Raw genomic sequence first — 24,247 nt, 5'->3', positions numbered from 1 at the left:
AACCAAGTCCACTAATTTAAGGGGGGACTGTGGTAAAATTTTGATAATATGGTTTTTTAGATTTTTAAAACAGCTCCAAAAAATGTGATCGAAAATTCCACCTAACAAAATTTAGATTACGGTAGCATGTGTGCAGAAAAAATTTTTTAATCTCCTGCGATGAAAGTCTATGTGCAAGGAACTTTTGGCAGAAAATTTCCAGCGTAACACTCCCAAAAGTTCCTTGCGCATACACTTTCATCGCAGGTGATTAAAAATTTTTCTCTGGACACATACTACCATAATCTAAATTCTGCTGGAAGGAATTTTCGATCACCTTTTGTTTATCTGTTTCAAAAATCAAAAACTTGATATTATCAAAATTTCACCGTATTCTCCCCTTAACAGAGACAAAACATGCACATTTGAAGTTGATAGCCGTTGACTGTATGCCAACTATAATTTTACGAATGTCTGACAGGTTGTCTAATTCGTAAATAACATGCATACAAGTTGTCTGTAAATTGTCTGTCACGATAAAAAATTATTCGAGAGAAACTTATTTGAAAGTTCACTATTTCTAAGATTTTTTTAATCCCATCAATGTATATTTTGCCATAATAAGTTTTTACTTGATCTCTTGGACATTTGAATGGTTGATATGGCTTTGACGAATTAGGCTTACTGATAGGCCATTCTAATATTGCATGACGTTATTTTTGAGGATCCAGCCTCCACTCGAGCGTTACGCATTATTGGAGGACCCCTCAAACATTTTCGTACATGATACTGTCAAGAATCCGTGAAATATAAGTTTGAACAATGATGGCATTGTTTCGAGTGATTTATTTCACAGCTACACAAATAACCATTCTCAATTATTATGTACACAAATCACGCCCTTTGTGCATCGTTTTTCACGTATTCTGACGGCGCACATATCCATGAAAATTGTTTTTCATCTTGATAGCCAATATTTTATATTACCTAATAACTTTCAAATTTAACCGCGCCTTTTGCGCGTGGACTTGATTCCTGACGGTCTTGAAGACGAGTTAAGTCGATCACCTCGTGGATTTCCCCCACGTCCATTATACACACGGCGCCGTCGCATCACTCAAAGAATTTTCGTATTGTCGTTCATCACGTGTCTGTTAGTAATCCAGTAATAACATGCAAAAAAGTGAATAATTTCGCGTGTGGTATACAATTTAAATAGGTAAGTTTAAACATAATTCATTGTTACATCATTTTGCCTTTGTGGAAAAATAATTCATCGAATTTCTATAGTCCTAACCTCCCTGTATGCGTACTTCTTATTTCCTAATTTCCCATTTTTCAGATGGGATATGCTGTTATTTTGTCCAACCTGTGGAAATATTCTACATGTCGAATCGGGAGTGGCGAATTACCGATTTGCGTGCAATACCTGCCCTTACATTTTTAATATATCGCAAAGAATAACAAGTCGGACTTATCCAAAGCTCAAGGAAGTAGACGACGTTTTAGGTGGCAGCGCTGCGTGGGAAAACGTCGATGCGACAGATGAACGCTGCCCTAAATGCTCGCATTCTCGGGCCTACTTCATGCAGATACAGACAAGATCTGCTGACGAGCCAATGACCACATTTTACAGATGCTGCAATCCACAGTGTAGTCACAATTGGCGAGATTAATTGTACGTCTTTAATTTCATTGGTTTTTGGAGGCGATAAATATTGAGCAATCACTTCTACAATTCAAATCTGTGTACATCATTATTTTAATGAGAATTTGAGTACAGAACATTTTAATGGTTATTTTACCAGAGATTCTTATACAACTATTCACGTAGAGATAAGACTGAAAATTTTCAGGACTCGTCGATCAATTTGCTGTCATAATCAAGAAGAATGTTGAAATTATTTCGCAGCACACCAACGATGAGTTCTGATGAAGTAAGGAAAAAAACCATGGGTCCAGTGAAACAAACATTGAGGTCGCTCGAGACGCAGCTAAAAAATCTACACCCCGGTATTTCAGGTTTCGGGTTTGCTTATGGATCAAAGAATGTGGCTATGGCCGTTCGCTTGCTTCAAGATAAACACGTCATAGCGTTGCCCACGGATACCGTCTATGGCTTGGCAGGATTGGCGCAAAGTAATGAATCTGTTAAAAAGTTGTATGAAATTAAGCAACGAGATCCTTGTAAACCGCTGGCAATTTGTGTCGGTGAAATTGTGGATGTAAAATATTGGGGTATCGTCGATTCTCTGCCAGATGGATTGTTGGAAGCGTTATTTCCTGGACCTGTGACGTTAGTTTTAAAACGTACACCAAAGCTGAACCCGCTATTTAATCCTAATGTGCAAAATGTGGGAATAAGAATTCCCGATGCAAAATTTATCAGAGATATTGCTAAAAGACTGAGGGAGCCGTTGGCTTTAACAAGTGCCAATGAGAGTAACAAGCCGAGCACGATACACCCGGAAGAATTTTCGACACTGTGGTCGCATTTGGGAGGTGTTTTTTATCCAGATGAAAGAGTCACAGGCAATGGATTGGCAAGAGCTGGGTCTACTGTTGTCGATTTATCTCAGCCTGGCGGATATTCTATAATTCGTAAAGGAAGCGCTGAATTCGAAACTGTTCAAGTTTTGAAAAGCTTCCAGTTAGTAGATTGTGATGATAAACATTGATGAATGTATGAACTCGATTGTGAGAAATAGCGAAAATTACATTTCCATGATACTATGATTTCGTTTTCAGAAATCATTGTTATAAAAAACTACAAATATTTATGTTAAAATTTTTTTCTTTAAAATACAGTTTAAACAAAGAAAATATTCTGTCAATTTGTTTCCTCCAATTCGTGCTGAATAAAAAAAGCTGGATAGAAAATGATATCAAATACATAAAAATTTCTTGGAGAATGACAAATATGAAAATCTCTGTGTGCGTTGCAGGCTAATGTATTTCCGTAACCGCGTTGTATCGTTTGTCAGTTTGTATTATTGAAACGAATTCCATAACTCAAGATTATTTACTTTCCAATGCATATTGAAACAGGGGTTCGAGAGCTAATCAATTTACAATACACAAAATGATTACACAGTTGATGATATCGTTTATTTCTAAATAATATAATAATGAACTGGATCGGCTCGGCATTAGCAAAATGTTCGGAGTGTAGTGCATAGGTATTATCATTGTGGTCTTTTATTCACTATTTATTTTGCAGCTTTGAACAGTTATGCTAGTAGTAAAATCAAATAGCAACATTTATTCTTAATCGATAACAATAATAATAATGGCACTTATTTTTGCTCAAATTCATTAGTTATGTGTCAGTTTTAAAACCAGTATGATATTGCTCATCGACTGATTAGGTGTCAGTGTAGATGTCAATGCGAACAGAATATTTTTAAAACTAGCTACATATGTAGGAGCCTTTACAAGATCACTATAGATATTATTAATTAAGCTGCAAATAAACATACACTGGTTCAAGAAAATACAATTATAGTGTCTTTTGTTTGGCATAATATAGTACAGTACAGTTTGAGAAAATCATTGTATCATTTACATTGCTATATCAACTGCTGACGACTCTTTCATTTTTCTTATAGCATTTGCTATTTAAATAATTTATAAACTCGTGAGCTAGCTAAATATTGTCATACTTGACATAGATAATGTACAATCACATTTGCCCAATGTCAAACTTATTTTTTAACGACTCATGTCGAGCTATCCGCTATTATTATTCTACAAACTGTATAATTGGGGAATAGAAATTGCAGCAGCAAAAGGCATTGAATTTCTTGTTAACCTTTCAGAAAGTCTTTTAAAGAATTCTTTTTAAGGGACCAGCGAATTTCTGATCGCAAGTCAACAAGATAAACGTGCAAAAATATATTACAATGCAGATTATGAACAGAAAATGCTTAGTAGAAATGCTAATATAACCATTTTCGAATATTAACAACGCGCAGTTGGAAATTTATTCAAATATCGAAGGCCCTTTTTAAAAAATTTGGACAGTCTTATTCTATTCTACGACAGACCAATTATCGCCTAAACTAGATTGAAATATAATTACAATTTGTATTTCCTTGAACGAACGCTTAGCTTTTGTCCGATTGAGGAAATTACATCGATACATAATTCTTAATTCACAGCCTATTCCAACTCATATTATACATAACAAAGCCATAATATATGGTTCTGAATTTCAAAATCTCATCATTATTTTATGTAGATTTTTCTTAAAGACATCGTTTACTTGGTGTAAAGCGGTGAACACTGTGACTTACATATTATCTGAGAGATACAAAAAAGGGGAAAAACTATTCTTGTAATCAAGTGATAGTGTCCATATTCTAGAATGTCATTCAATATTGAATACCCAGTGTAATAAATACTTAAAGTATTGTCGTTATGACAAGCTACGTGTTACGTAATGAACCAAACAATCCAGACAATAATAAGTTCGAATATATGGGATGATGCTAACTTAATGGCGGAAGGTCTCTTAAAAAATAATTAATAAGCTTGAAAGTCATTCGTATTTTTAATGCATTTGCGTAATGAAACCGTCATTCCTTACCAGCTATATTCATTCGCGTAATTATTATTTATTCTGAACTCCCGGACAAAAACCTTCTCATGTTGAATTGTTACTACGTACAGTTTCATCTGTATTCCAAATGTAATATGCGCCACCTCTATAATCGCCGTTATTTCACACAGAGTTTATAGAACTTTTACAGAAAGTCCCGATTACTAAATCGAAAGTGTCTTTGCTAACAAGGGAACTTTAGATTATTCATTATTATCGCGTAAATAAATATATCATTTCGTCGAATACTAGTATCTGCCTCAGTATTAAAGAAATTTGGTATAACAATATTATTGGGTTAATATGGACCCTAATCAGCGTTGAGTAATTAAATTATTTAAAACCCGTCAGAATAAAACGGAAGGAATAACAATTTTTGCGCTATTTGAGGATCTTGGTACATGCAACGAAGTAAGCAAGAATAAATACTACTAGGAGTATGAAAAAACTTTGCAACGTTCAATAAATGCTGTTCTAAAGCAAATAAGCAGCAAATTAGGCGTGGAATATTTTATGACTTGAATTTATCACAATAATATGTGATTGTTCTCATATATCACAAGACTGCTTTGAATTGAAATGAAATGGCTACCAGTTTGGATAATAAATGTATGAATGATTATAATTAGAATAATTTAAAAAGGATGAAATATCATTACCCTAATTTTAAATAACAATGGGTGCCAGTTTATAGATTATCTCGATGCGCAGTGTCTTGACTAAGTAAGTTTTAGTGGTAGCAGAACTTTTCGTGAGTGGCCTCCGTAATAGCTGTAGTAAATTATACCAGAGAATTTTGACGTTAAATCAGATCTTGAAGACAGTGTCGTCCGCCAATATTTGAAAGATTCTTGCGGTTTCAAAATATATTATTTCTCTTATTGGCATTAATATCGAACTGGTTTACTTCTAATGCAAAAATACTTGCCCGGTGGTTTGATTTGGAGATAGTTTGCACACTGTCTCCTGAGTGACAATTATTATTGTTCTTTCGTGATTCTTGGAGTAGCAATTTAAACTTCACATCGTATATTTACGCATAAATAACTTAAATGGAAAAGATGTATTAGCAATTAATTACTTATCGTAGTTTTTGGGATATAAATTAACTACAAGTATGCAACGTGCAAACACATACACACACAACCATACACGATCTCTCTCTCTTTCTTGTCGAAAATATTAGGTTTAAATTTGAAAATTCGTATATAAATATATAAATATATATACATACATTTTAAAGAATTGAATTTACATGACAAACTTTTGTGTTCACCGTTTTTGCTACTAAGGACGTACCAATTACTTCAAAAAAATGTGAATCGAAATTTTTTTCTTCTATATTTGATTGATTTTCCCGACGATTCGTATGAAATCTAATTTTTTCGTCTCTCCCTTCTGGACCCTGGATTCAATACTCGAACGCCTCATTTTTTTACCATGTAGAAAATATTTTTTTTCTTAAATACAAAACACTCGTTGGGTTTAAATACTAACTATGCGAATGCCCGAAGTGTTGTCAGACAGAAATGATTAAATACGAGTACCAATGTATCAACTGAAACTTCAAAATATTTCCTGTATAACATTATTGGCAATTTCAAGTCGATAAAATATTGAAACAGTTATTTTACTTCTCATATCTCGCGTAATTTGGTATGATCGATGAAGTAAAACGGAACGTAAACAGGAGACAAAATAATATTTGAATATAAAACAGGCGTTGTAAAGGGAATACATGGATTCCTGTGTTATTTACTATTCAGAAATGACTAACACCTCGATTTCTTATAAGTTAAAATCAGTCTAGTCCTCCTTATTAGAAAACATGCTCAAAACTCCTTTTCTTCCATCGCGTTTGAATATTCCCATCAGACTGCTCCGTAATCTGTCGAAAGCGAAAGTTGGTCAAAAAAAAAATCATCGACCACTGACAAGCTATAACATGTATGTACGTTTGCTTACTGTTAATTTCGTTAAGCCTGATCAGAGTAACGTAAAAACAATTTTACTCGCCTTGCATATATTTCCTTTCGTACAGTAGCAGTGAATTTAGTAGCAAGGCAGGCAAACGTGGCAATCGTAAATATCAAGTTGTAGAATAAGACCAATTTGAAATTGCCAAGCCACTCGATCCGCCCAAAGTCTCCGAGTAAATCGAAGTTTGTCATTCCTGTGTCGAATTATAAACGGTTGGTTTAAGAATCATGATAGTAAAACATGCCAAAGTTCTTGCAGTCCAGTCATGAATATAAAAAAAAAACAAAAACGAAAACAGATCGAGGTCACGAAATACCCAACTCACCTAGTATTCTCGACAATAGCGGAAGGGCAGAGCTGAGTACAAGCAACAGTGCGCAATTCGCAATGATGTGTGTCAAAGGAGTGGTATGAAAGTGGGGTCGAACTCTGCGAACTCCGGGTAGGGAATAAAGACCTATGGCGCTTGTCGCGGCCAAGTATAGAATCACCGCAACTTCAACTGTCGCGCCAATCGGCCCCAATTTAGACAGAGAGCTGATGCCTAATGTAAATTGCTGTAAACAATGAAGAGAGATTGTTTAGTTAAATCTTGGAAATTTAGATGGTGGTAGTAGTTCTTTCAATTTATGTTTAACTTACTCTTGTGCTCAGAGGCAAGGCCTTAATGCCGATAAGTAACTCGATGGTATTTTGCACGGCAAGAAGAGCCGTCGTTGTCGAAAGTACCAACAAGGCAAGCATGGCTAAAGGATACAACAAAGTTCTGCGCACCCACCAAGTACGCCTCTGTTCGTCCAGCAGCTTTCTTCTCTGTTGTATATACTCTAGTCTTTGAGTTAAACCGCGTTGTAACGCTCCATTTTTAAGACACATTAGACCAGGATTTGCACTCGGTAATTCTTCTTCGTCTTCCACAATGTTTCCGCACGTTGCCGGAGACATGGGCATTGGTGATACGTAAGATTTACCCGTCGCTGTAGCATGTTGCAGTCTAGTCGAAAGCAAGAGGCGTTACTCGAATTATTCTAATTATGCCTTATTAAAAAGCGAAAATGAAAATCTTCATTGACTCAAGATTCAGAGCAGAGAGAGAAACTCGTTTTCCTATACAGTAACATCCAAGTTCTATGCTGACCTTCTTTTAATACAATCTTCTTCTAATTTGTAGGCAAAAAATTCTTCATCCAAATTCTTTAGGAATTGAGGTTTAACAAGAAACGAGCCAACAACTCCAAACAATTGGACAAATCCTACCGGAGTGCACACTGTGGGGTAATTTTATATCACGTTAAAGAAAATGTCGAGCTCATTATTATTGGAATGAAAAGTGAAGTAACGATATATTCTTACGTAATAGCATAACGACTCCGACAAAAGACACGCAGGAGTATAAAAACGGCAAGTAATAACTCCATAAATCTGTGAAAAAAGTTAGATATTATACGCACACGTCATAATCAATTAAAGAATCAAAGACAGAATCAGATTTTTATCATACTCACTGAGCAATGTGTGAAGACTTGACTTGTGGTGATCGATGAGAGCGGACAAGATGTAAGTCATTCCAAGAACTAGGGCTCCAAGTAGGCACAATACAGTCACTGTTTCATAAACCCTAGCCATAACACCCTGGAAAGAATAACGTAAAATATAACTAAAAAGAAATAGTTGACGATGTTGACGCTAATTACAAGTTTTTACAAGCAAAATTCCCTTACAATGACAAGACTAGTGCAGGAAGATTTGCCCAAAATATACATCTCTAGTTACTGAGTAACGAAACAGATTTTTGTTGGAAGAATTTTAGAGAGAAAAGCATTTTTATTTTCCTTCTTCTTGAATTGTACCTACTCTTTGAGTTGAATTATAAAGTGGCCCTAACGAGAAGAAAAATTAATCGTGTATTTTTTTACGATTTTAAATATGATTTTTCTATTAGATTGTCAAAAAATTGATTATTATATAGCTTTAACTAGTTCATGAGATCCTACGGTTACGGTAACTCTTTGTTTACAACAAAATTCCTAAATAAATTTTTCAATTTATTCTTCAAACCAACACTTTACCTTTCTATGACCAACGAATCCCTCAGATTCTGTAAAGAGGTAGGCGAACGGTAAGAAGACGAACAAGGATAAGTTTGAAAACAGAAACACATGGTTCCAAAGTCCTGCAATACATGAAAGTACAAAATTACAAATCAACATAAAAATTAATCGAGCAAAGAAAAAAAGAATCAGATATCGCTTAGGCTTTATTTCCACTTTGCCCAGTTCTTATTTGATATAACTCTCGTTACCTTGTATCAAGGAGCTGTTGAGCCACTTGACGTAGTAACTGTTGGGGTAAAGTATGAGAACTTCGTTGCTAGCAATGGAGACCGGTAATAGTAGCGTCGCTCCAACCGAAACTGCAAGTGCAGCGGTACAGAGCCACAGACTAATTCTGTAAACCGTCGCCTCATCTTCGTCCACTACAATATAATCCTCTCTATCTTTCCTTCTGAATCTTGCTATCAGTGCGTAGCTCGAAATGTACAGCAACAGAAAGAGCAGTAGAAATATCTGTAAATTAGAAAAAAGAGAAGTACAGAATATGAGATAGATAATACATTTCTTTGACAGTTGTTCCGAAACTGTATGTTTGGAACATTTTTCAATTAGTGATCCAAGATTCCCGAGAAAATTTGTGACTTCAACTTTGAATGAATAAAATCAAAGAGCACTAATTGGACGGATCAAATATATGCTGTATTCGCGTTCGTGATCATGAAACAGTTTCGTTATCAGTATCGTTGATAAAAATAATAGCCAGTATTGTGAGATCTGGTTAATTGTCACATATAATCTAAACGGTGAATAAGAAAAAACATTTTGGTGACCTAGTTGACGCAAATGAAGCCTCGTAATGTGCACAATAGTTAGTATTGGTATAAAACGAGTACGCGACGAAGATTTCACATTCCCGAAAGTGAGTGCAAGTTGCAAATTTAAACATTGATGTTTGCATTTGTAATAATATGGGGTATCAGATCGCTTAACGGGTGAATATTAGACTTCCGTAAAAAATTTTCATACATAAATGAAAAAAATTTGTCGCCGACTCCTTTCCGAGTTTTTTTTTCTCCAACCTTCGTATGACAAAGTGGATAATAGAATTGCTAAAAACTTTTATTTAAAAGACTTTCTGCATTCTTCATGGAGAGGAGAATAAATTAAAAAAAAAAAAACAAATCTAATCACACGCGATCTGAGAAGCAGTTACGTGCACGTTACGAACTTTGAACATTTTGTTTTATCGAAAATAAAATCTTATCGCGATTGTAGAATAATTTTTCAAAAGTTTGGACGCTTCAAATGTTACTGTCAAATATAAAACGCTATCGGAACAATAATTCAGCTATTGTCAAAAAAAAACAAACAAAAGAAGGCAGATATCATCACCATGCATACCATAAATTTGACGATTTTTATTATTAAATATGATTCTGACCCTTTTATATACTAAACTCGAAAATTTCTGTCTTTTCAAGGTTTTATTTTTATTTATTTATTTTTTTTTTGTTTTTCTATTACCACAATAAACCAGGTTCAGTTGTGTAACTTGAAGGGCATCGTCGTGGCGATGTTATATCCGCAGAAACAAATTGGATTTCACGCCCAGAATTAACTTTGCTTAACCCGCGAAAGATAAAATTTATGTATACAGAGTTACATAAACGACAATCCGTTTATGTGTATTCGGCATATGTTTTCTGTATGCAGTAACGGTATTTGTAAACCGTTATTTTTATAGGTAAAGAGGAATTATCTTGTACTTTCTCAACGTTTTCTTCTGTTCAACAGTTGGTGCGTTAAATATTTCATCGGATTATTTCACACGTTCGGTAAATAGATATGGGGAAGCTTTGATATTGTTCGAAAGGAAATGTTCCCTTCGTAAAAAACGAGGTTGAAGTTAGCGACGTTAACGTAACGGAACATCGGGAAGAAAAAACATCGTTGTCGAATTTTACAACAACTTTCCGGAAATTTTTTAAATATCAGTACGTTTTGCTCGTTATGGCTGACTAAATTTCAGACAACCTTAAAGGTGGGAATTAATGATTTTTCCGAAACATGCGTCGTTACAGTAACGTTACTATGTTCAATCTCATAAAAATCACCGTTTCGCGATTTTATATATAACGAATTTGAAGAGAATTAATTACCTTCATTACGGTTTATTCAAATTCGGATTATCCTGAAACTGAAAAATAACGGGTTTTTCTAAAAACACGGATACGACGAGTTCAAATTGTGTTTCCTGTTCTTTTTATTATTTATTATCGAAACCAGTTTTCTCTTATCGTTCACTTTTTATAATATATATATACATATACATATACACACATATATATATATATATATATATATACATATACGTACGTCTGTTTTTGGAGTACGCAAATGACATTGTCACGAATGTCGGACAGTTACTAAATTTGTTGGGTTTCATTTATTCTTTTTCATATCGAATTTCATTTAATATGTAACCTAAAAATAATATTACGCATGTTACGGAACATGTTGATACGGTGTTACGTGTAGATACGTATGACACGAAGTTGCGTCTCTTAACGCGCATTGCGTAGGTGGAGTTATTGTTAAAAGAAACGGGAGAATCTTATTTCGGGACGTTTAAACGGTTCAAGATCATCTGTAACACGTTTACATATAACATACCTGTATACATTTACCATATAGTAAAAACACTAACTGCAACAAAAATAGGCACGGGCGGCGTGTTTTGCGTTTACAAATAGACATTTTTCTATCGCGATATTGTAAATATTACAAAGATGCGCTATACATTATGTACATATTTAATATTAATTTATACATTTGTTGATCGTTGTCGTAAGTTTTTATACGAGAATATTTTTCCGAATCTACACGGCAGTATATTTCAAGTTTCCGGCAACGAAAGCTTGGTAGTAAAAAAATTACGTATACGATTTATTCGTCGACTCGCAATCAGCAACGGAAATGTTAACATCCTTCTAACGCCTCTATTGTGGCGTTCTATATATACAGATATATGATTTTCTATTCATAATTGATTCCAACATTTTCAAGCGATTTAATTCAGTCAATTACAATTGTTCACAAAGTGATTTTCAATTCAATTCAATTTCAATAAATTTTAATCGTCATCCACCGATCAGAGTTTCATCGAATTTTTGTAATGATATGAATTTTCTTCATCGTTGCTGTATTACAGTAGAACCTCGATTATCCGAACTAATTGGGACTAATTTTATTTTGATGTATAATAAATACATACAACACAAATTTAAATTAACAAACAGTCCGTATTAAACATCCAAATACATATTGAACCTCTCTCAAACACCGAACGTTTATTTTATTACTTTGGTTTCATATAGTCGTCTATTGTCGATTGGCTAACGAGTGTTCGAAATTTTTTTACCGAGCAACGATGTATATTTCGTACCAAAAATCAATTTTTTTAATCGGTGCTCGGATAAATCAAGTCATGGTTCGAATAGTTGAGGATCCATTTAATTGAAACTGTAGTTAAATCGACACGTGAGAAGAGAGAAAAGGATTAATTTTCAACCAGTGCCTTTTCTCTGCTGCTGCGGCGGCATTATTTGTTGCAACATTTCCCGTGTGATTATTGCGCATGTATTCTGCACTCAGGCCACGGGTTGCAGAACGATAAAACATCCAGCGAACTGGTAGCGTCGAGGATATCCTCTCGGCCTCCTACACATGCGTTACACACACGCTTATCGTATACGTATATGCATTTCTCGTGGGTCATCGAGCCACCGAGGTGCTGCAGGCGATTCCCTCTCTCTCTCTTTCTTCCCTCTCTCCATATCTATCTATCTGCCAACTTTGGCCGTCCCGGCGGCGAGACGACGGAAACACAAAAGAACGATACCTGAGCATACCTGGGAAGGTATGCCGGGCAAGTGTGTTGCGCGTGTGTGGATATGCACCTAAAATACCACTCTAATGCGAAAATAGAATGGTTACACGTGTACACGTTGCACGCATGCAGCCCATCTCTGACGATGACGATACCTCAGGCTTTGTTATCCGTGAAGCGAGAGATAGCCCCGGTAGGCCAGGGAAAAAAGTCGAAAGATAGTACGTTCTTTTTAGATACAAATACGGAAACTCGATTTAATGGTAACTCGATGACGCTGATTCGAGTGATGATAATAATATTGCGATCGATCCCCGAGGTCATTGTTAAAAAAAATTAAGGGTTAAACCGTTTGTAAATCGGAATATAATAACTTTGTCAAAAAAAAAAAAAAAATATTTCAAGCAAAAGTTGTTGCAGACAAATATTGAAAATGGGAGACTTATTTGAGTAAAACGAATTCAAGATGACGGACGAAGCTAATGCAGAATCTGGTCGAAATTCTTGACCTTAACTAACGATGAACCCCCCCCTCCTTTTTCTCCCAACGATTAGATAAAGATAATATCGTAATATCGACAAAATTGCAATTTCAAATTACATTCCTACTGGACTAATTGTAAAAGATGCGATAGGATAAACTGCAGCACTGCAGACCCGTCGAATTACGTGCTCGGATAAAATGAGAAAGAATTCGTTCACCAAATTCTTACGCGGCTGAAGTTGTAGTAATTACGTTTATTGTAAGGATGGATTTTTAGAAAAAGTCGAGTATTTTCTTGAAAGTTTAGGATTGTGTGAAATATTCGTTGAACCGTGTTACACATTTACTCATAATTTGAAAAATCTACTACCTCAAGGTTATACTATAGAATTTTTTCTTTTTTCTTCAAATTTTTGCTTACCACCTTAAACTTGGCGAATTATTGTAATTTTAACGCTTCAATTTTCACCAATCTAGGAACTTTCACCACGTTTTCTATAACGTTTAAAAATTTCTTCACTCATCTGTAAAATTGGTCTAAATTTATTCTTGCAACTTACTTCAACGTGTTTTCCCCCCTGCGATTGTCCGGTGTTTTAAAATCTACAAATTTCTAGAAAGTTGTAAACCTCTACTTTTGCGGATTTTCTGACAGAGAAATATTTGGTAAAAATATTATACATTTCATTTCCTTTACTTTCATCTCATTTAATTTTCAATAAAATTTGCTAAAATTTCTTCGTATCGCAACATCGTCGTTGATGTCGACGTCATCGCGTATTGTATTAAAATATGTATGCAGGTTTCATTATCGACGATTCGACTCGTATCATCTGTTCGTTCGTTATCAACCCAATATTATTTCGTACGCCTATCCGTATCACACGCGCACACGCACATCTCATATATACACATATATGTATAATGCATGATTTGTTGATGCGTATGTAGAATAACGCGGGGGCCAATAAACGTGAAATACGTGTTGGATTCATAACCGTGCGCTCAACCGACGCATAATGTCTTGTACCTAAATACCGTTTATTTGCCTTGACGCTTATTTGCATATTATACGATTTTAGGCCATTTGATTGATACATCATTTCAATTTATATAGATTATAGAACGTTGTTTGACCGTCCCTCTGGCAATTTAAACAGTTTAAGAATCATTGTACAAACTGCTCGAACGAAAATGAGGATTCATAATGATTGGATCATTATCGATATTTGTCGTGCTGTGTATCAAATGTTTCAAAATTAAATCGAATATATACGTGGAAATTAGTAGGATTTTGGTATTTCTAACCATAAAAAAAAAACATTGAAGAGGGTTTGAATTGTGTGTATATATATACATATACAATATATATACGGTCGTTTATTATAAAAAAAATTCAAAATTCATTTCTCAATGATTTTAAACGGTTGTATATCTTCTTCCTTCTTTGCATCAGTGAGTGTGAATATTCTCCCAAAAAAATCAGTTCACTCTATATTCATAAAATATGCAAACAATTCGTACCAAAGAAGGGACAAAAGCCGGTTTAAATTTTCAAGGATTTCTTTCGAAACAAAAAACAATTGGTATAACATAGATTGGATTATTTTTTATAAAACGAATTCTTTCTCACGTACGTACATAAAATAAAAATTTAATTACGCAGGTATATTTATAATGTGTATATATATATATACACATACATATGCATGCAGAGCCCTGTGACCCCTGGTTAAATTCATAAAACAAGCACATCCTTCTCATCGGCCGATGACGTACATGTTATAAGAAATTTAGATTTTTAGGCTATCGTGATAATTGACGTATGTGGATAAAACGATAAAAAAAAGAAGAAAAAAGGAATATGAATATATGGACAGGCGGTAAAAAAAAAAGAGACCAAATTATTTCAACTGCTTGTAAGTGCTGATTTTAAAATATGCACATTATACATTGTATAATGTTATACTCGTTGCATTTGACGATATTTATCTAACGGATTGACGTATGTACATGCATACATACATACATACATTTTAACCGGATCTGCGGCAAGATGAAATAACCGACTTTAAGTGTGCTGAAGTTGAATAATTTTAAACTGTTGGTAGAATCATTTTTTTTTTTTACCGGAGAGGCAGGAGTGATGTACCGTTAGTATAGAGTCAATAATGTGCACGCAGTTATAATAATAACAGTGTTAACGATAATCATAACGCTGCTATACAGGTCAGTCTGTAACTATAAGAAATCGGTATGTGTACATAATAATATCTTGTCTTCCTAACGTTTACAAAGTTCGTTAAGAAGAAAAGGATTAAAAATAATAAATTTCTAGCTTTTCGGCGGACGTTTTTCTTGCTGTCTTTCTTTTCTGCATAGAAACTGCGTTATGTTTAATGCGTTGAACAAGCTGGAATTAATTGCTATTCGATCTATCGCACTTATATTTCAATGAAAGTGTGCATTTGAATTTCTCGTCGATAGATAAAAAAATCTTCAAGTACTTGTGACGTTTTAATTTATTTCGCGCAACGAGGATTCTGATCATCGGTATATAATCAGGTTGTACAGCCGAATCTCAACAAGTGATTTCCAGATATTAAATTCCGGAGCTTTTGGAGATAACAATCGTGATCATTTTCCACGTTCTGATTTGCCAATCTCAACGGTGAAATGTCAATACATTCTTTTTTATGAGGTCCTTTAGCGGGAAAAATGAAATCAGTAGCATTGACGTAAGGAAAGATCTGAAAAAAAACATGGTCACTTTGAAATTTTAGAATGGTTTCGTTCGAGTTGGTTTTTCAAATTATGACCACGTTATGCTTCATTACGGTTTAATCAATTTCGTAGAATCTTTGACTTGCGAAAAAAAAATATTTTTCCCAAACATCCATCGTTACGCTAACGTTACTTACTTCAACCTCATGAAAATATTATATCTTTCGACAATGCTCGCTTCTAATAGTTCAAATTTTGAAGAAATTGAAGAAATAACGACATCAAGTGTCTTCAAATTCCGCGTGTGATTGCAGTACGATTTTTTTCGAGTTTTCACGACGATTAAAAACAAATCCCGCAGATTGTTATTTGTTAAATTACGACGACGAAACTGAGTGGCAACATCTTTTCAAAATCGTGATATGAAATTCTCAACTCGTTCTTGTCTTTCACTCATCCTGTAAAACAATGAAAGCAGAGCATTGAATCGTACGTCATAAATGTATGTACATATGTATTTAACCTTCTGACAAGAAACTGCGTATCAACAGACATTACAAGCGATTAAAACGAATCTTCAAGATGTAATATCTAAAAGATTCTCATGTTCGATTTTAATTACCTTCCGAACAACGAAACGATCGATTCACTAACTTTGCTTCTCAGATTCTAAAAGCTGCGTATAACGAGCTGTATAATAAGCACACGGACGTATTAGGTTCGAATTGCGTTTCTGATACTTGTTTAATTTGAATACATGCAAACGCGATGTGTTTTATCGGAGTTTCAATGCCGTTGCCGGTTTGGTTGTCAGCTGTGTTTGATCAAAGAGAATCGACCTTACGCTACGTTATTTTTCCTTTTATTCTACACACGAGGCGAAGTTTAATGCTGTTGCTGCTGCGATTTAGCGTCGGGACAAGGTCATTGGCTCTCCAGGTCTAACGAGTGCGAGACAAAAAAAAAAAACAGAAGATATATAGATATACCTGGTAACTCGCGGCGCAGAATTTTTGCGGCAACGATGCCGATTCGCGCATTTTGTTTAACAATCCCTCGTAATGACGAGGGGTGAAAACTCGATGGAAATTCGGGCAGTTCCCGTAGTTGAGAAAAGATTAATCAGATCAATCAGTCATTTTGCTACGGGGAAGAAAACGAGGTCGACGACCCAGCGAGATCGAGATCGTTCTCATCTCCTGCCGAGTAATTGTGAGCAGAAAAAGAAGGAAAAGGGAGAGAAGTAAAGGAATGAACTAAAGTCGATTTACCTACGTCCGGGTGAAAATAATGAAGAATTAATTTTTCGACTTTTTTTTTTTTTCTTAAATCAGGCTGAAGTTAGTAACGTTAACGTAACGAAACCTCTGGCTGAAAAATCAACGTTATTGGGCAATTTATAAAACGACTTTCAACGAGTTGCCTTTTCAAAATTAAAGTACATTCTCGGATATTCCTAAAGATGCGAAGTATGTAGCGATTTTTCTTACAGTAACGTTACTAACTTCAGTCTCGTGTCTTTTTTTAAAGCGAATAAACCGAGGATCACAGACGAGGTTTTTTTGCCTGTAAAACGGAGGTTGGAACCTCGGAATGCGATGACGAAGTGATATCGTTTCAAACGGTGCGATAATTGCTTTCCTTACGATATTCTCCCGTACTGTATTGTGGAATAACTGTTCCCGCAGATCCGCGTCATCTTCCATCTTCTTCACCTGTTTGTCAGTCTGCAATTTATTTCCGTGAAATATACGGCCACGGAATACGACATTGTAGACGCGAATTATTCGTCTTCTCTATCGCCGATTCTTCCCACCCAGATTCCTTTCGTCTTTATCGCCTCTTCTCCTATTCAGATTATTTTTCCCTCATCCGACTGACCGATGAACGGTGACGAACGACGATAATGCAGTTGGGGAGGGAAAAAATGGTGCAGATCAATTTCTTCTTCGAATCAATTTTTTTTCACTCGATTCCCAAATACATGTTTGCCTTTTTAACACTTCAATTTTGCCCTGTCCTTATTATCGCGACGCATTTGTTACACTGAGGCGTTGAACATACAACGCGCTATTTGCAAACGCATTTTGACATTGTTTACGCGACTAGCCAATAACCTCACGTCGTCTTACGAACTGAAGTTTCGCACGTATGTTACGGGATTGCGACCGATGGCAGATGGACTGCGACGTTTCACCAGGCATTTCTTCGTCCGTCTTATATGCACGTCATGTTATTCAGTGCCATCTTCAACTCGTTTCGAATATCATTGAGAGCTGATTAATTGTTGTCGGCAAAACAGTTTTTCAGGCTTTGTCGGCGGTAACGTTGCGCAATAGTTGGTTTAGTTCATCGGAACGACGGGTGTAGCAGCACAGTGCGATGGCCGTTGATTTAAAAATAATCGAACGCGACTCGATGGAATCGGTAAAAATTAACGATCAATCGATTATTTCGTATTTATTGTGAAACGGTGCATTCGGAACCAAAATTTTGTAAATTTCGATATGTAGTGTTAACAGCGGAAAAGTTTTTTGATAGTTTATAGTTTTGTCCAAAATATTTTTCGATTTAAAAAAAAAAGATGAAAATATTTATTCACCTTTCACTTGCTACGTTAAATAGATATTTGGTAAGTAAGACTACGATAATAATAATTGATACCTTGATCACACAAATTGATATTGTGTTCCGTCGTTCACGGGAGTAAAAAACGTAAACCGATTGCGAGGAAAATAATCGGGTCTGAAAAATAATCTATCATATTCAATTAGTCGGGGAAAAAGTCGATTATTTTTGGTCATTCTTCACTTAATCACTTACCTATTTGCCGCATTTGACCAACGCAATTATGTCGATCATCATTGCGCGGTAATAATTGATAAAAATTTAAATACAGCGATAGTTGAACATTTCCGTAAATTGAATTATTGCCAAATTTTTTCTCTCATGATATCAATTTATTCAAGTAATTTTTTCTTTTATTTGTGTATCGGACCTACAACAGGTAATCTTAGTTACCTCTGTTGGGTTATTACTACTTCAGTTAAAAAAAAATAGTTGTGGAATTTGATGTTGTGAAATAGTCACACTGTAGTATTATGCGGGGTTCGATAACATTGTCGTTTCTTTCAATGATCGTGGTTAGATTTTCTGATTCATTTATGAGACATAAATTTTTAAGTACTTCAAGTTTTTACGCAACTTAAATTTCATTTTCTCCGGAGTCAAGGAGTTTGCTTTAAACTATTCTCGACAAATTAAAGATCGTCAGATTTTATTACGTAAATAACTCAGTATAATAATTGAAATGCTTCAAATTATACTTGAATTTACACAGTGATATTGGGACCGATTGGAATATTTTAAGACACACCGCAACGAATGAATTTCAAAGCATTTGGAATTTGGAATTAGCAATACGAACGGTTGAGAATTGTGCATTATTTTTGCGCACATATCAATCACGTGTATATGTAATTTATAATGCAAATTGGCGTTATATACGTAACGATTTTTGTAAAAATGGGTAAATCACGTGCAATTTTCTTATTTTAATTAATATTTCATTTAATTGTCATATATCTTTTCGTGCCGATTGCATAAATGCAATTATATCCATTTTAACGACCAATCTTCTTCGAAGTATAACAGTTATAATTACATGCAACAAATAGGTACCTATTTAGTGTATATGTCAAAAATATATATATATATGTATAAAAACAAGGTCCAGTCTTTGGACGTGAAGCTGAAGCTAGCAATGACAACTGCTGAAACTTATTTCAAATAATATAATTCAAACCCATGATTCCATAAATTATCTAACATAAGAATTATTGAAATATTTGATTTATTTTAGGATTTCACTAGTTTACGCTTTAGTCAATTTGTCCATTTTTGTCTAATTTCAGCTTCATTCTAAGGACATGTGCAACAGTTTTTGCAGGAAACCTGTTCAATTAGTGTACTGGAAAAATTCCCGAGCTGGGGTGGGAGATGAGAATATAATAACGTGAGTTTATTGGTTCTATTTTTGTTAGCTCGGTTTACTCTGCTCATGTATTTTTACACAGTTAAGTACGGCAGTAAAGTTCACTGAGTACTTCAAGTTAATCAAATTAAAACTACCAAAGCATTATATACGCAAATAGGTGTACGAGCGATAACTTTGCACGATATTATTGCGATTGGCAATCTAGCATTTTTTTTTTTTTTTTTCTTTTAAATATTGCACGAGAGTATAGTGATGTATAAGAAATATAGTTAAAACAGATTTCCTACTACTATATTTATCACGTTATATTAACTTATATTTCACTCTAAAATTGCGCTTAAAATTATAGTTCAATTTTCACTCTTCAATTGGCTTTTGGGTCGGTGAGCTTTTGGTCGTCCACTCACTTTTTTATTTATTTGTCATTCCTAGAACGTTGGTAAACGTGTTAAGGCGAATTCAATGTTTGCAATCACTTCCAAAAAGTAGTAATTTCAATGATATTACACAAAGAAATACTTCAAAGTTTGTAGTCTGCTTGTATTACAGTTAGTATTATACGTCTATCAATCATTCTAAGATTGAAAAAAAAAAATAAAAAATAAAATAAATGCCAATTAAATCTACATATATGCTCAATTACTCACACTATAAGGCGGCTGTAATAGCAAGGCAAATATATGGTAAATTAATAACACTGCACACTTTGAATATTCCAAAATAGTTACACACACACACCCTTACACACGTTGGCAATCGCATTAGTTTGCACATTGCACAGTGCGTTTTAGTTGTACCGGATGTTATTCCTCGTGTAATCATATATCAGTCGTGCGGTTCGAATAATGCAAATTATCACTTTTATTGCTTGCCAATATGTGGGCTCTCCGCAAATTTACGAATTTTGATTTCCGTTTTTTGTGAAGCAGGAAAGGGTGAAAGGTAAATTTATAGACAAGGTTCTAGTTATTTTAGAAAAAATGCATTCGAAAAGCAGTTTGGCATTTGGAAAATTTATCAGACGGATAAAAAGAGCTTTCATTAAAGCTGACAGAATCGAATACAAACTCCATATGCCATAAGTGATTGAGTGTGTCGAGGCACCGAATGTACTTGGTTGTATAGAAAAATTTATCATTCAATTTATTACAACAGAGTACACGAAAAGCTTAGGTGTGAACCGACTACCGTGAAAAATTGTGACAGAATGAAAGATAAAAAGAAGAAAGAAAAATGAGTAGATAATTTAAGGATCGGGAAAGAAAAGTATAGTTGATAAGTACGATGTCTTTTCAAATATTGTCACACGAAGAGCCTACTGAAACGCAAAATAATTGACATTTAAATTTTGAGACGTGCATGCTTAATTTTATAAGAATCATATATTTACACTGTACATAATTTTTGAGATTTTCTTTACTCCTTTTATCAACCTTGCATGGCTGTAGGTAAAGAAAATTACTATCCTGCGCTCTCGAATTACACGTCTTATGACTTATCAAGTCTTCGAACTCAATATTTATACTATTATACTTACACATATTTATAATTTCAAATGTCAAACAAATGGCAAATAGTGTTTAACAACGGTCCAATCAATGGATGTAACGAAAAAGATGATCTATCGATCGATTCCAAATCACACTGTGAGTGGAAAATATGCAAGTGCAAGCAGCGTACGCGAACCATCAGACTATGCATGCGTCGTTACGCTAAATACCTATTTTCTTTCGTACCAACATCCCAACATTTTCATAGCGCGAGACTAAGACTTACGTTTCAAATAATTTCAATATCGATTGCCAGCGGTAATTTCTTGGATTTTGTTGTTTGACCTTTGAATTGTATGCAATTAGTTCTTCACAGCACTTTGAATTAAATAAGTAACTAAAGAGCACGGGGCTTGGCAGTAGAACGAAAACCATGTTTACCGGTAATTACCGGCTGCTGTATTTGGCGCTAGGCAACTTCTCCAAAGTTCATGTGACCTGTATCCTTCGCATGTTGTTGCGCTGCTAGCTGCCCATTTAGCATAACGTTACACACCATGCATTTTAGGGTGAACTTTTGTACGTCCGTGTACTGGCGACTGGATTTAGCTTCTCTGGCCAATTCTGTAGCCTGTATCAACAGCGTGTCGTCGCTCGTAGGAAAAATTGTTTGAATACTTCCACCCTGTTCAAGATATAACATAGACGATTTGATTATCGGCTTGTTTCAAGATTATCCAAAAGACGCCGCGATTCGAACATAGTAATTTATAGTCCTTGAACTGATATTTGATTTTTAAGAATCAATTCACGTTATAACTAATCACACAGTTGCGGAAACGACTGTACTTAAGAATGGGTTACATAATTGAAGCGAACGAATGCATATTAAATTCAGTTTCACGAAACTTTGTATGTATAGCACGTTTCATTGTCAGTTTTACGGATACCTATCTCAAGTGAGATGTGAAAAACGGAAATCACTTTGAGTGTCTTCGGTGAAACGCTTGTAATCATTTTAACGAAGGATTCTCTGTTAATTCAATTTACAAACGAAATTTAGAATGAATAATCGATTCATCAATCGTAGAAATAAATATTTAACTTACATCTAATGGTTCCAAGTAAAGAGGGTCGTAGTGAATACCGTCGAACATTAAAAAGACTCTCTGAGCGTAGTGCTGATCCTCTCCAAATCTGTTTATGATAGCATTAATACTGTCAACAACGGCTATTTCCAGTCCATAAAACCAAGAAAGTATCGCCAGCTCTATTGCACCACCCCAAGAGTCGGCCTTCTTTATCCATTCGCAATACTCGCCGTTAGGACGTCCCAATATCGCCTCCGAATACTCTTCCGGATTAGATGAAACACTTTCGGCAATTATATCCCTCATGAAACTGGCGCAGGTTGTGTCGACCTTTCCTGAAAACGATTAATGACTGATAGGAGTGGTTGAAAATTTGATGAAACAACCCAGCAGAATACTTATGGAAATTGGCTGGATTTTCAATTTGTTATAATACATATCCTACCGATTAAAAGTTGCCACAGACACCAGTCCCAAAAATCAATAGTTTCCAAGATACAGACTACGGAAGAAAGTTGTCAAGATTTTTTAATATCTATGGATCTCGTGATTTTCATGAATTATAAAGCTGCAAAGGGACTTGTAGTAAAACAAATCGCTTGAAAAACTGCACGGTTGATTCTCAAAGACAGGCAGGAAGCTGTGATTGATTTTATCGATGCATCGATTCCATCCACGAACTCGCTGGTTTACCGGAAGGAGGTGCGACGTTAGATTTCGTGCGAAGATCGAGACCCTCCGACTCTTTCAATAATCGACTTGTCTCGTGTTTCACGAGTGTGCGGAGTCTCTGCGAATCGGCTGTGCAGTTTTTGAGCGATATATTTGATTTCAAGTCCCCCTTGAAACTTTGTAATTTATAAAAATGGCGTTATCCAAAGATATCAAGAAATCCATATATCGAATCTCTGCCTGTATTTTGGAAATTACTGATTCTTGGTACTTGTGTCCTTGAAAACTTTTGACCGGAAGGCTTTGCAATACGATGTACTATAAATCCAGCCAATTTCCATAAGGATTCTGCGGGGTCCTCTACACCCAAAGTGTATTTTTACCGTTCAGGACATATCCGACGCTAGTGAAAAGGCAAGAGTTGTCCGCGGGTACAATCTGCTTCATTAGAACACCAGGGCTGTTGCTCAGAGTTTCGGTGTCGATAATATGAGATCTTGGGACCGTGTTATTGCCACGTTCTATCAATTGCTGCCTCGGTTTGACGGGTGGTTGTTTTTCTTCAACTATTAGCGTGTCGCCGGATGTGATTCCGGAATCTTCCAGCGCTACGTCTTCCTTGCTCAGATCCAACGCCTTGGGTGGAAAACCGCCCAGAATATGGAGAGCGATCTGAGGTATTCCCGTAAGATCTGAGAGCTTGGATTTTAATTGAGAAACTTTGTCTTTACCTGTTAAACCTTTAACGAGGTTTTGACCTGATTTTGTTTTAACCTTCAATACAAAAGTTGCCATAGCAAAAAAGGATCAATTTTTATCACAGCGAGGGTAATTTGCAGGCGGGTATAGAATATCGTTTTGCGTCAAAAATCAAATCTTTAAAACAGGATTTGTTTTTTTTTTTTTTTTTTTATTTATTTGTTTACTTATTTATTTATTTATTTATTCATTTATTTATTTATTTATTTTCGTCAATTGGTTGACCGCTGTTGACCATCACTCCATTTTTTCAAAAATAATACATGATTTGTCACACTTTTTTGAATTTATTGTTAAGACAAAAACGGAGGTGTTGTTTTTGGTTGTTTTCTTGCCTGAATGCGTTTTTCTATATATTATTCTGGGTCCTGTGTGAAGTTAGCTATGTTAGTGCCGACACACTTTTCTTGCTTTCATAACGACTCAGTTTTAACTGGTCATGATTTTGTGTCAATATGTTGGGTGTTGAAGGTGGCGTTAAGGTTGATTTTGGTCGAAGTGCAGATCTCGCTTTTACCGTCATCTTGA

General features: G+C 35.1%; 4 protein-coding genes across 4 annotated transcripts; 2 read left to right on the top strand and 2 right to left on the bottom strand.

The window, feature by feature from the left end:
• Positions 1–1,065: 1,065 nt before the first annotated feature.
• On the top strand, positions 1,066–1,655 carry Polr3K (RNA polymerase III subunit K). Its single transcript, XM_046625238.2, has 2 exons — positions 1,066–1,198; positions 1,322–1,655. The coding sequence occupies exon 2, from the start codon at positions 1,329–1,331 to the stop codon at positions 1,653–1,655; it is 327 nt and encodes a 108-aa protein (XP_046481194.1). The 5' UTR covers positions 1,066–1,198; positions 1,322–1,328.
• A 246-nt stretch (positions 1,656–1,901) lies between these two features.
• Positions 1,902–4,605, top strand: Tcs1 (Threonyl-carbamoyl synthesis 1). The gene has a single exon (XM_046625198.2). It carries the CDS (start codon positions 1,902–1,904, stop codon positions 2,655–2,657), a length of 756 nt encoding a protein of 251 aa, XP_046481154.1. The 3' UTR covers positions 2,658–4,605.
• Positions 3,066–17,919, bottom strand: lili (LMBR1-like protein). Its single transcript, XM_046625065.2, has 10 exons — positions 17,357–17,919; positions 8,862–9,126; positions 8,629–8,732; positions 8,065–8,191; positions 7,913–7,981; positions 7,698–7,827; positions 7,202–7,553; positions 6,885–7,116; positions 6,596–6,752; positions 3,066–6,467 (listed from the first exon to the last, which is right to left on the bottom strand). Exons 1-10 carry the CDS (start codon positions 17,414–17,416, stop codon positions 6,386–6,388), a joined length of 1,578 nt encoding a protein of 525 aa, XP_046481021.1. The 5' UTR covers positions 17,417–17,919; the 3' UTR covers positions 3,066–6,385.
• A 1,746-nt stretch (positions 17,920–19,665) lies between these two features.
• Positions 19,666–24,180, bottom strand: Yod1 (Yod1 deubiquitinase). Its single transcript, XM_046625170.2, has 3 exons — positions 23,344–24,180; positions 22,307–22,623; positions 19,666–21,882 (listed from the first exon to the last, which is right to left on the bottom strand). Exons 1-3 carry the CDS (start codon positions 23,753–23,755, stop codon positions 21,667–21,669), a joined length of 945 nt encoding a protein of 314 aa, XP_046481126.1. The 5' UTR covers positions 23,756–24,180; the 3' UTR covers positions 19,666–21,666.
• Positions 24,181–24,247: the final 67 nt, after the last annotated feature.

The sequence above is a fragment of the Neodiprion pinetum genome, chromosome 1, assembly GCF_021155775.2.
Source record: "Neodiprion pinetum isolate iyNeoPine1 chromosome 1, iyNeoPine1.2, whole genome shotgun sequence".
In the NCBI taxonomy this organism is placed as follows: domain Eukaryota; kingdom Metazoa; phylum Arthropoda; class Insecta; order Hymenoptera; family Diprionidae; genus Neodiprion; species Neodiprion pinetum.
Note: the sequence above shows the minus strand (reverse complement) of the source record. Positions and strands in the feature narration are given on the sequence as shown.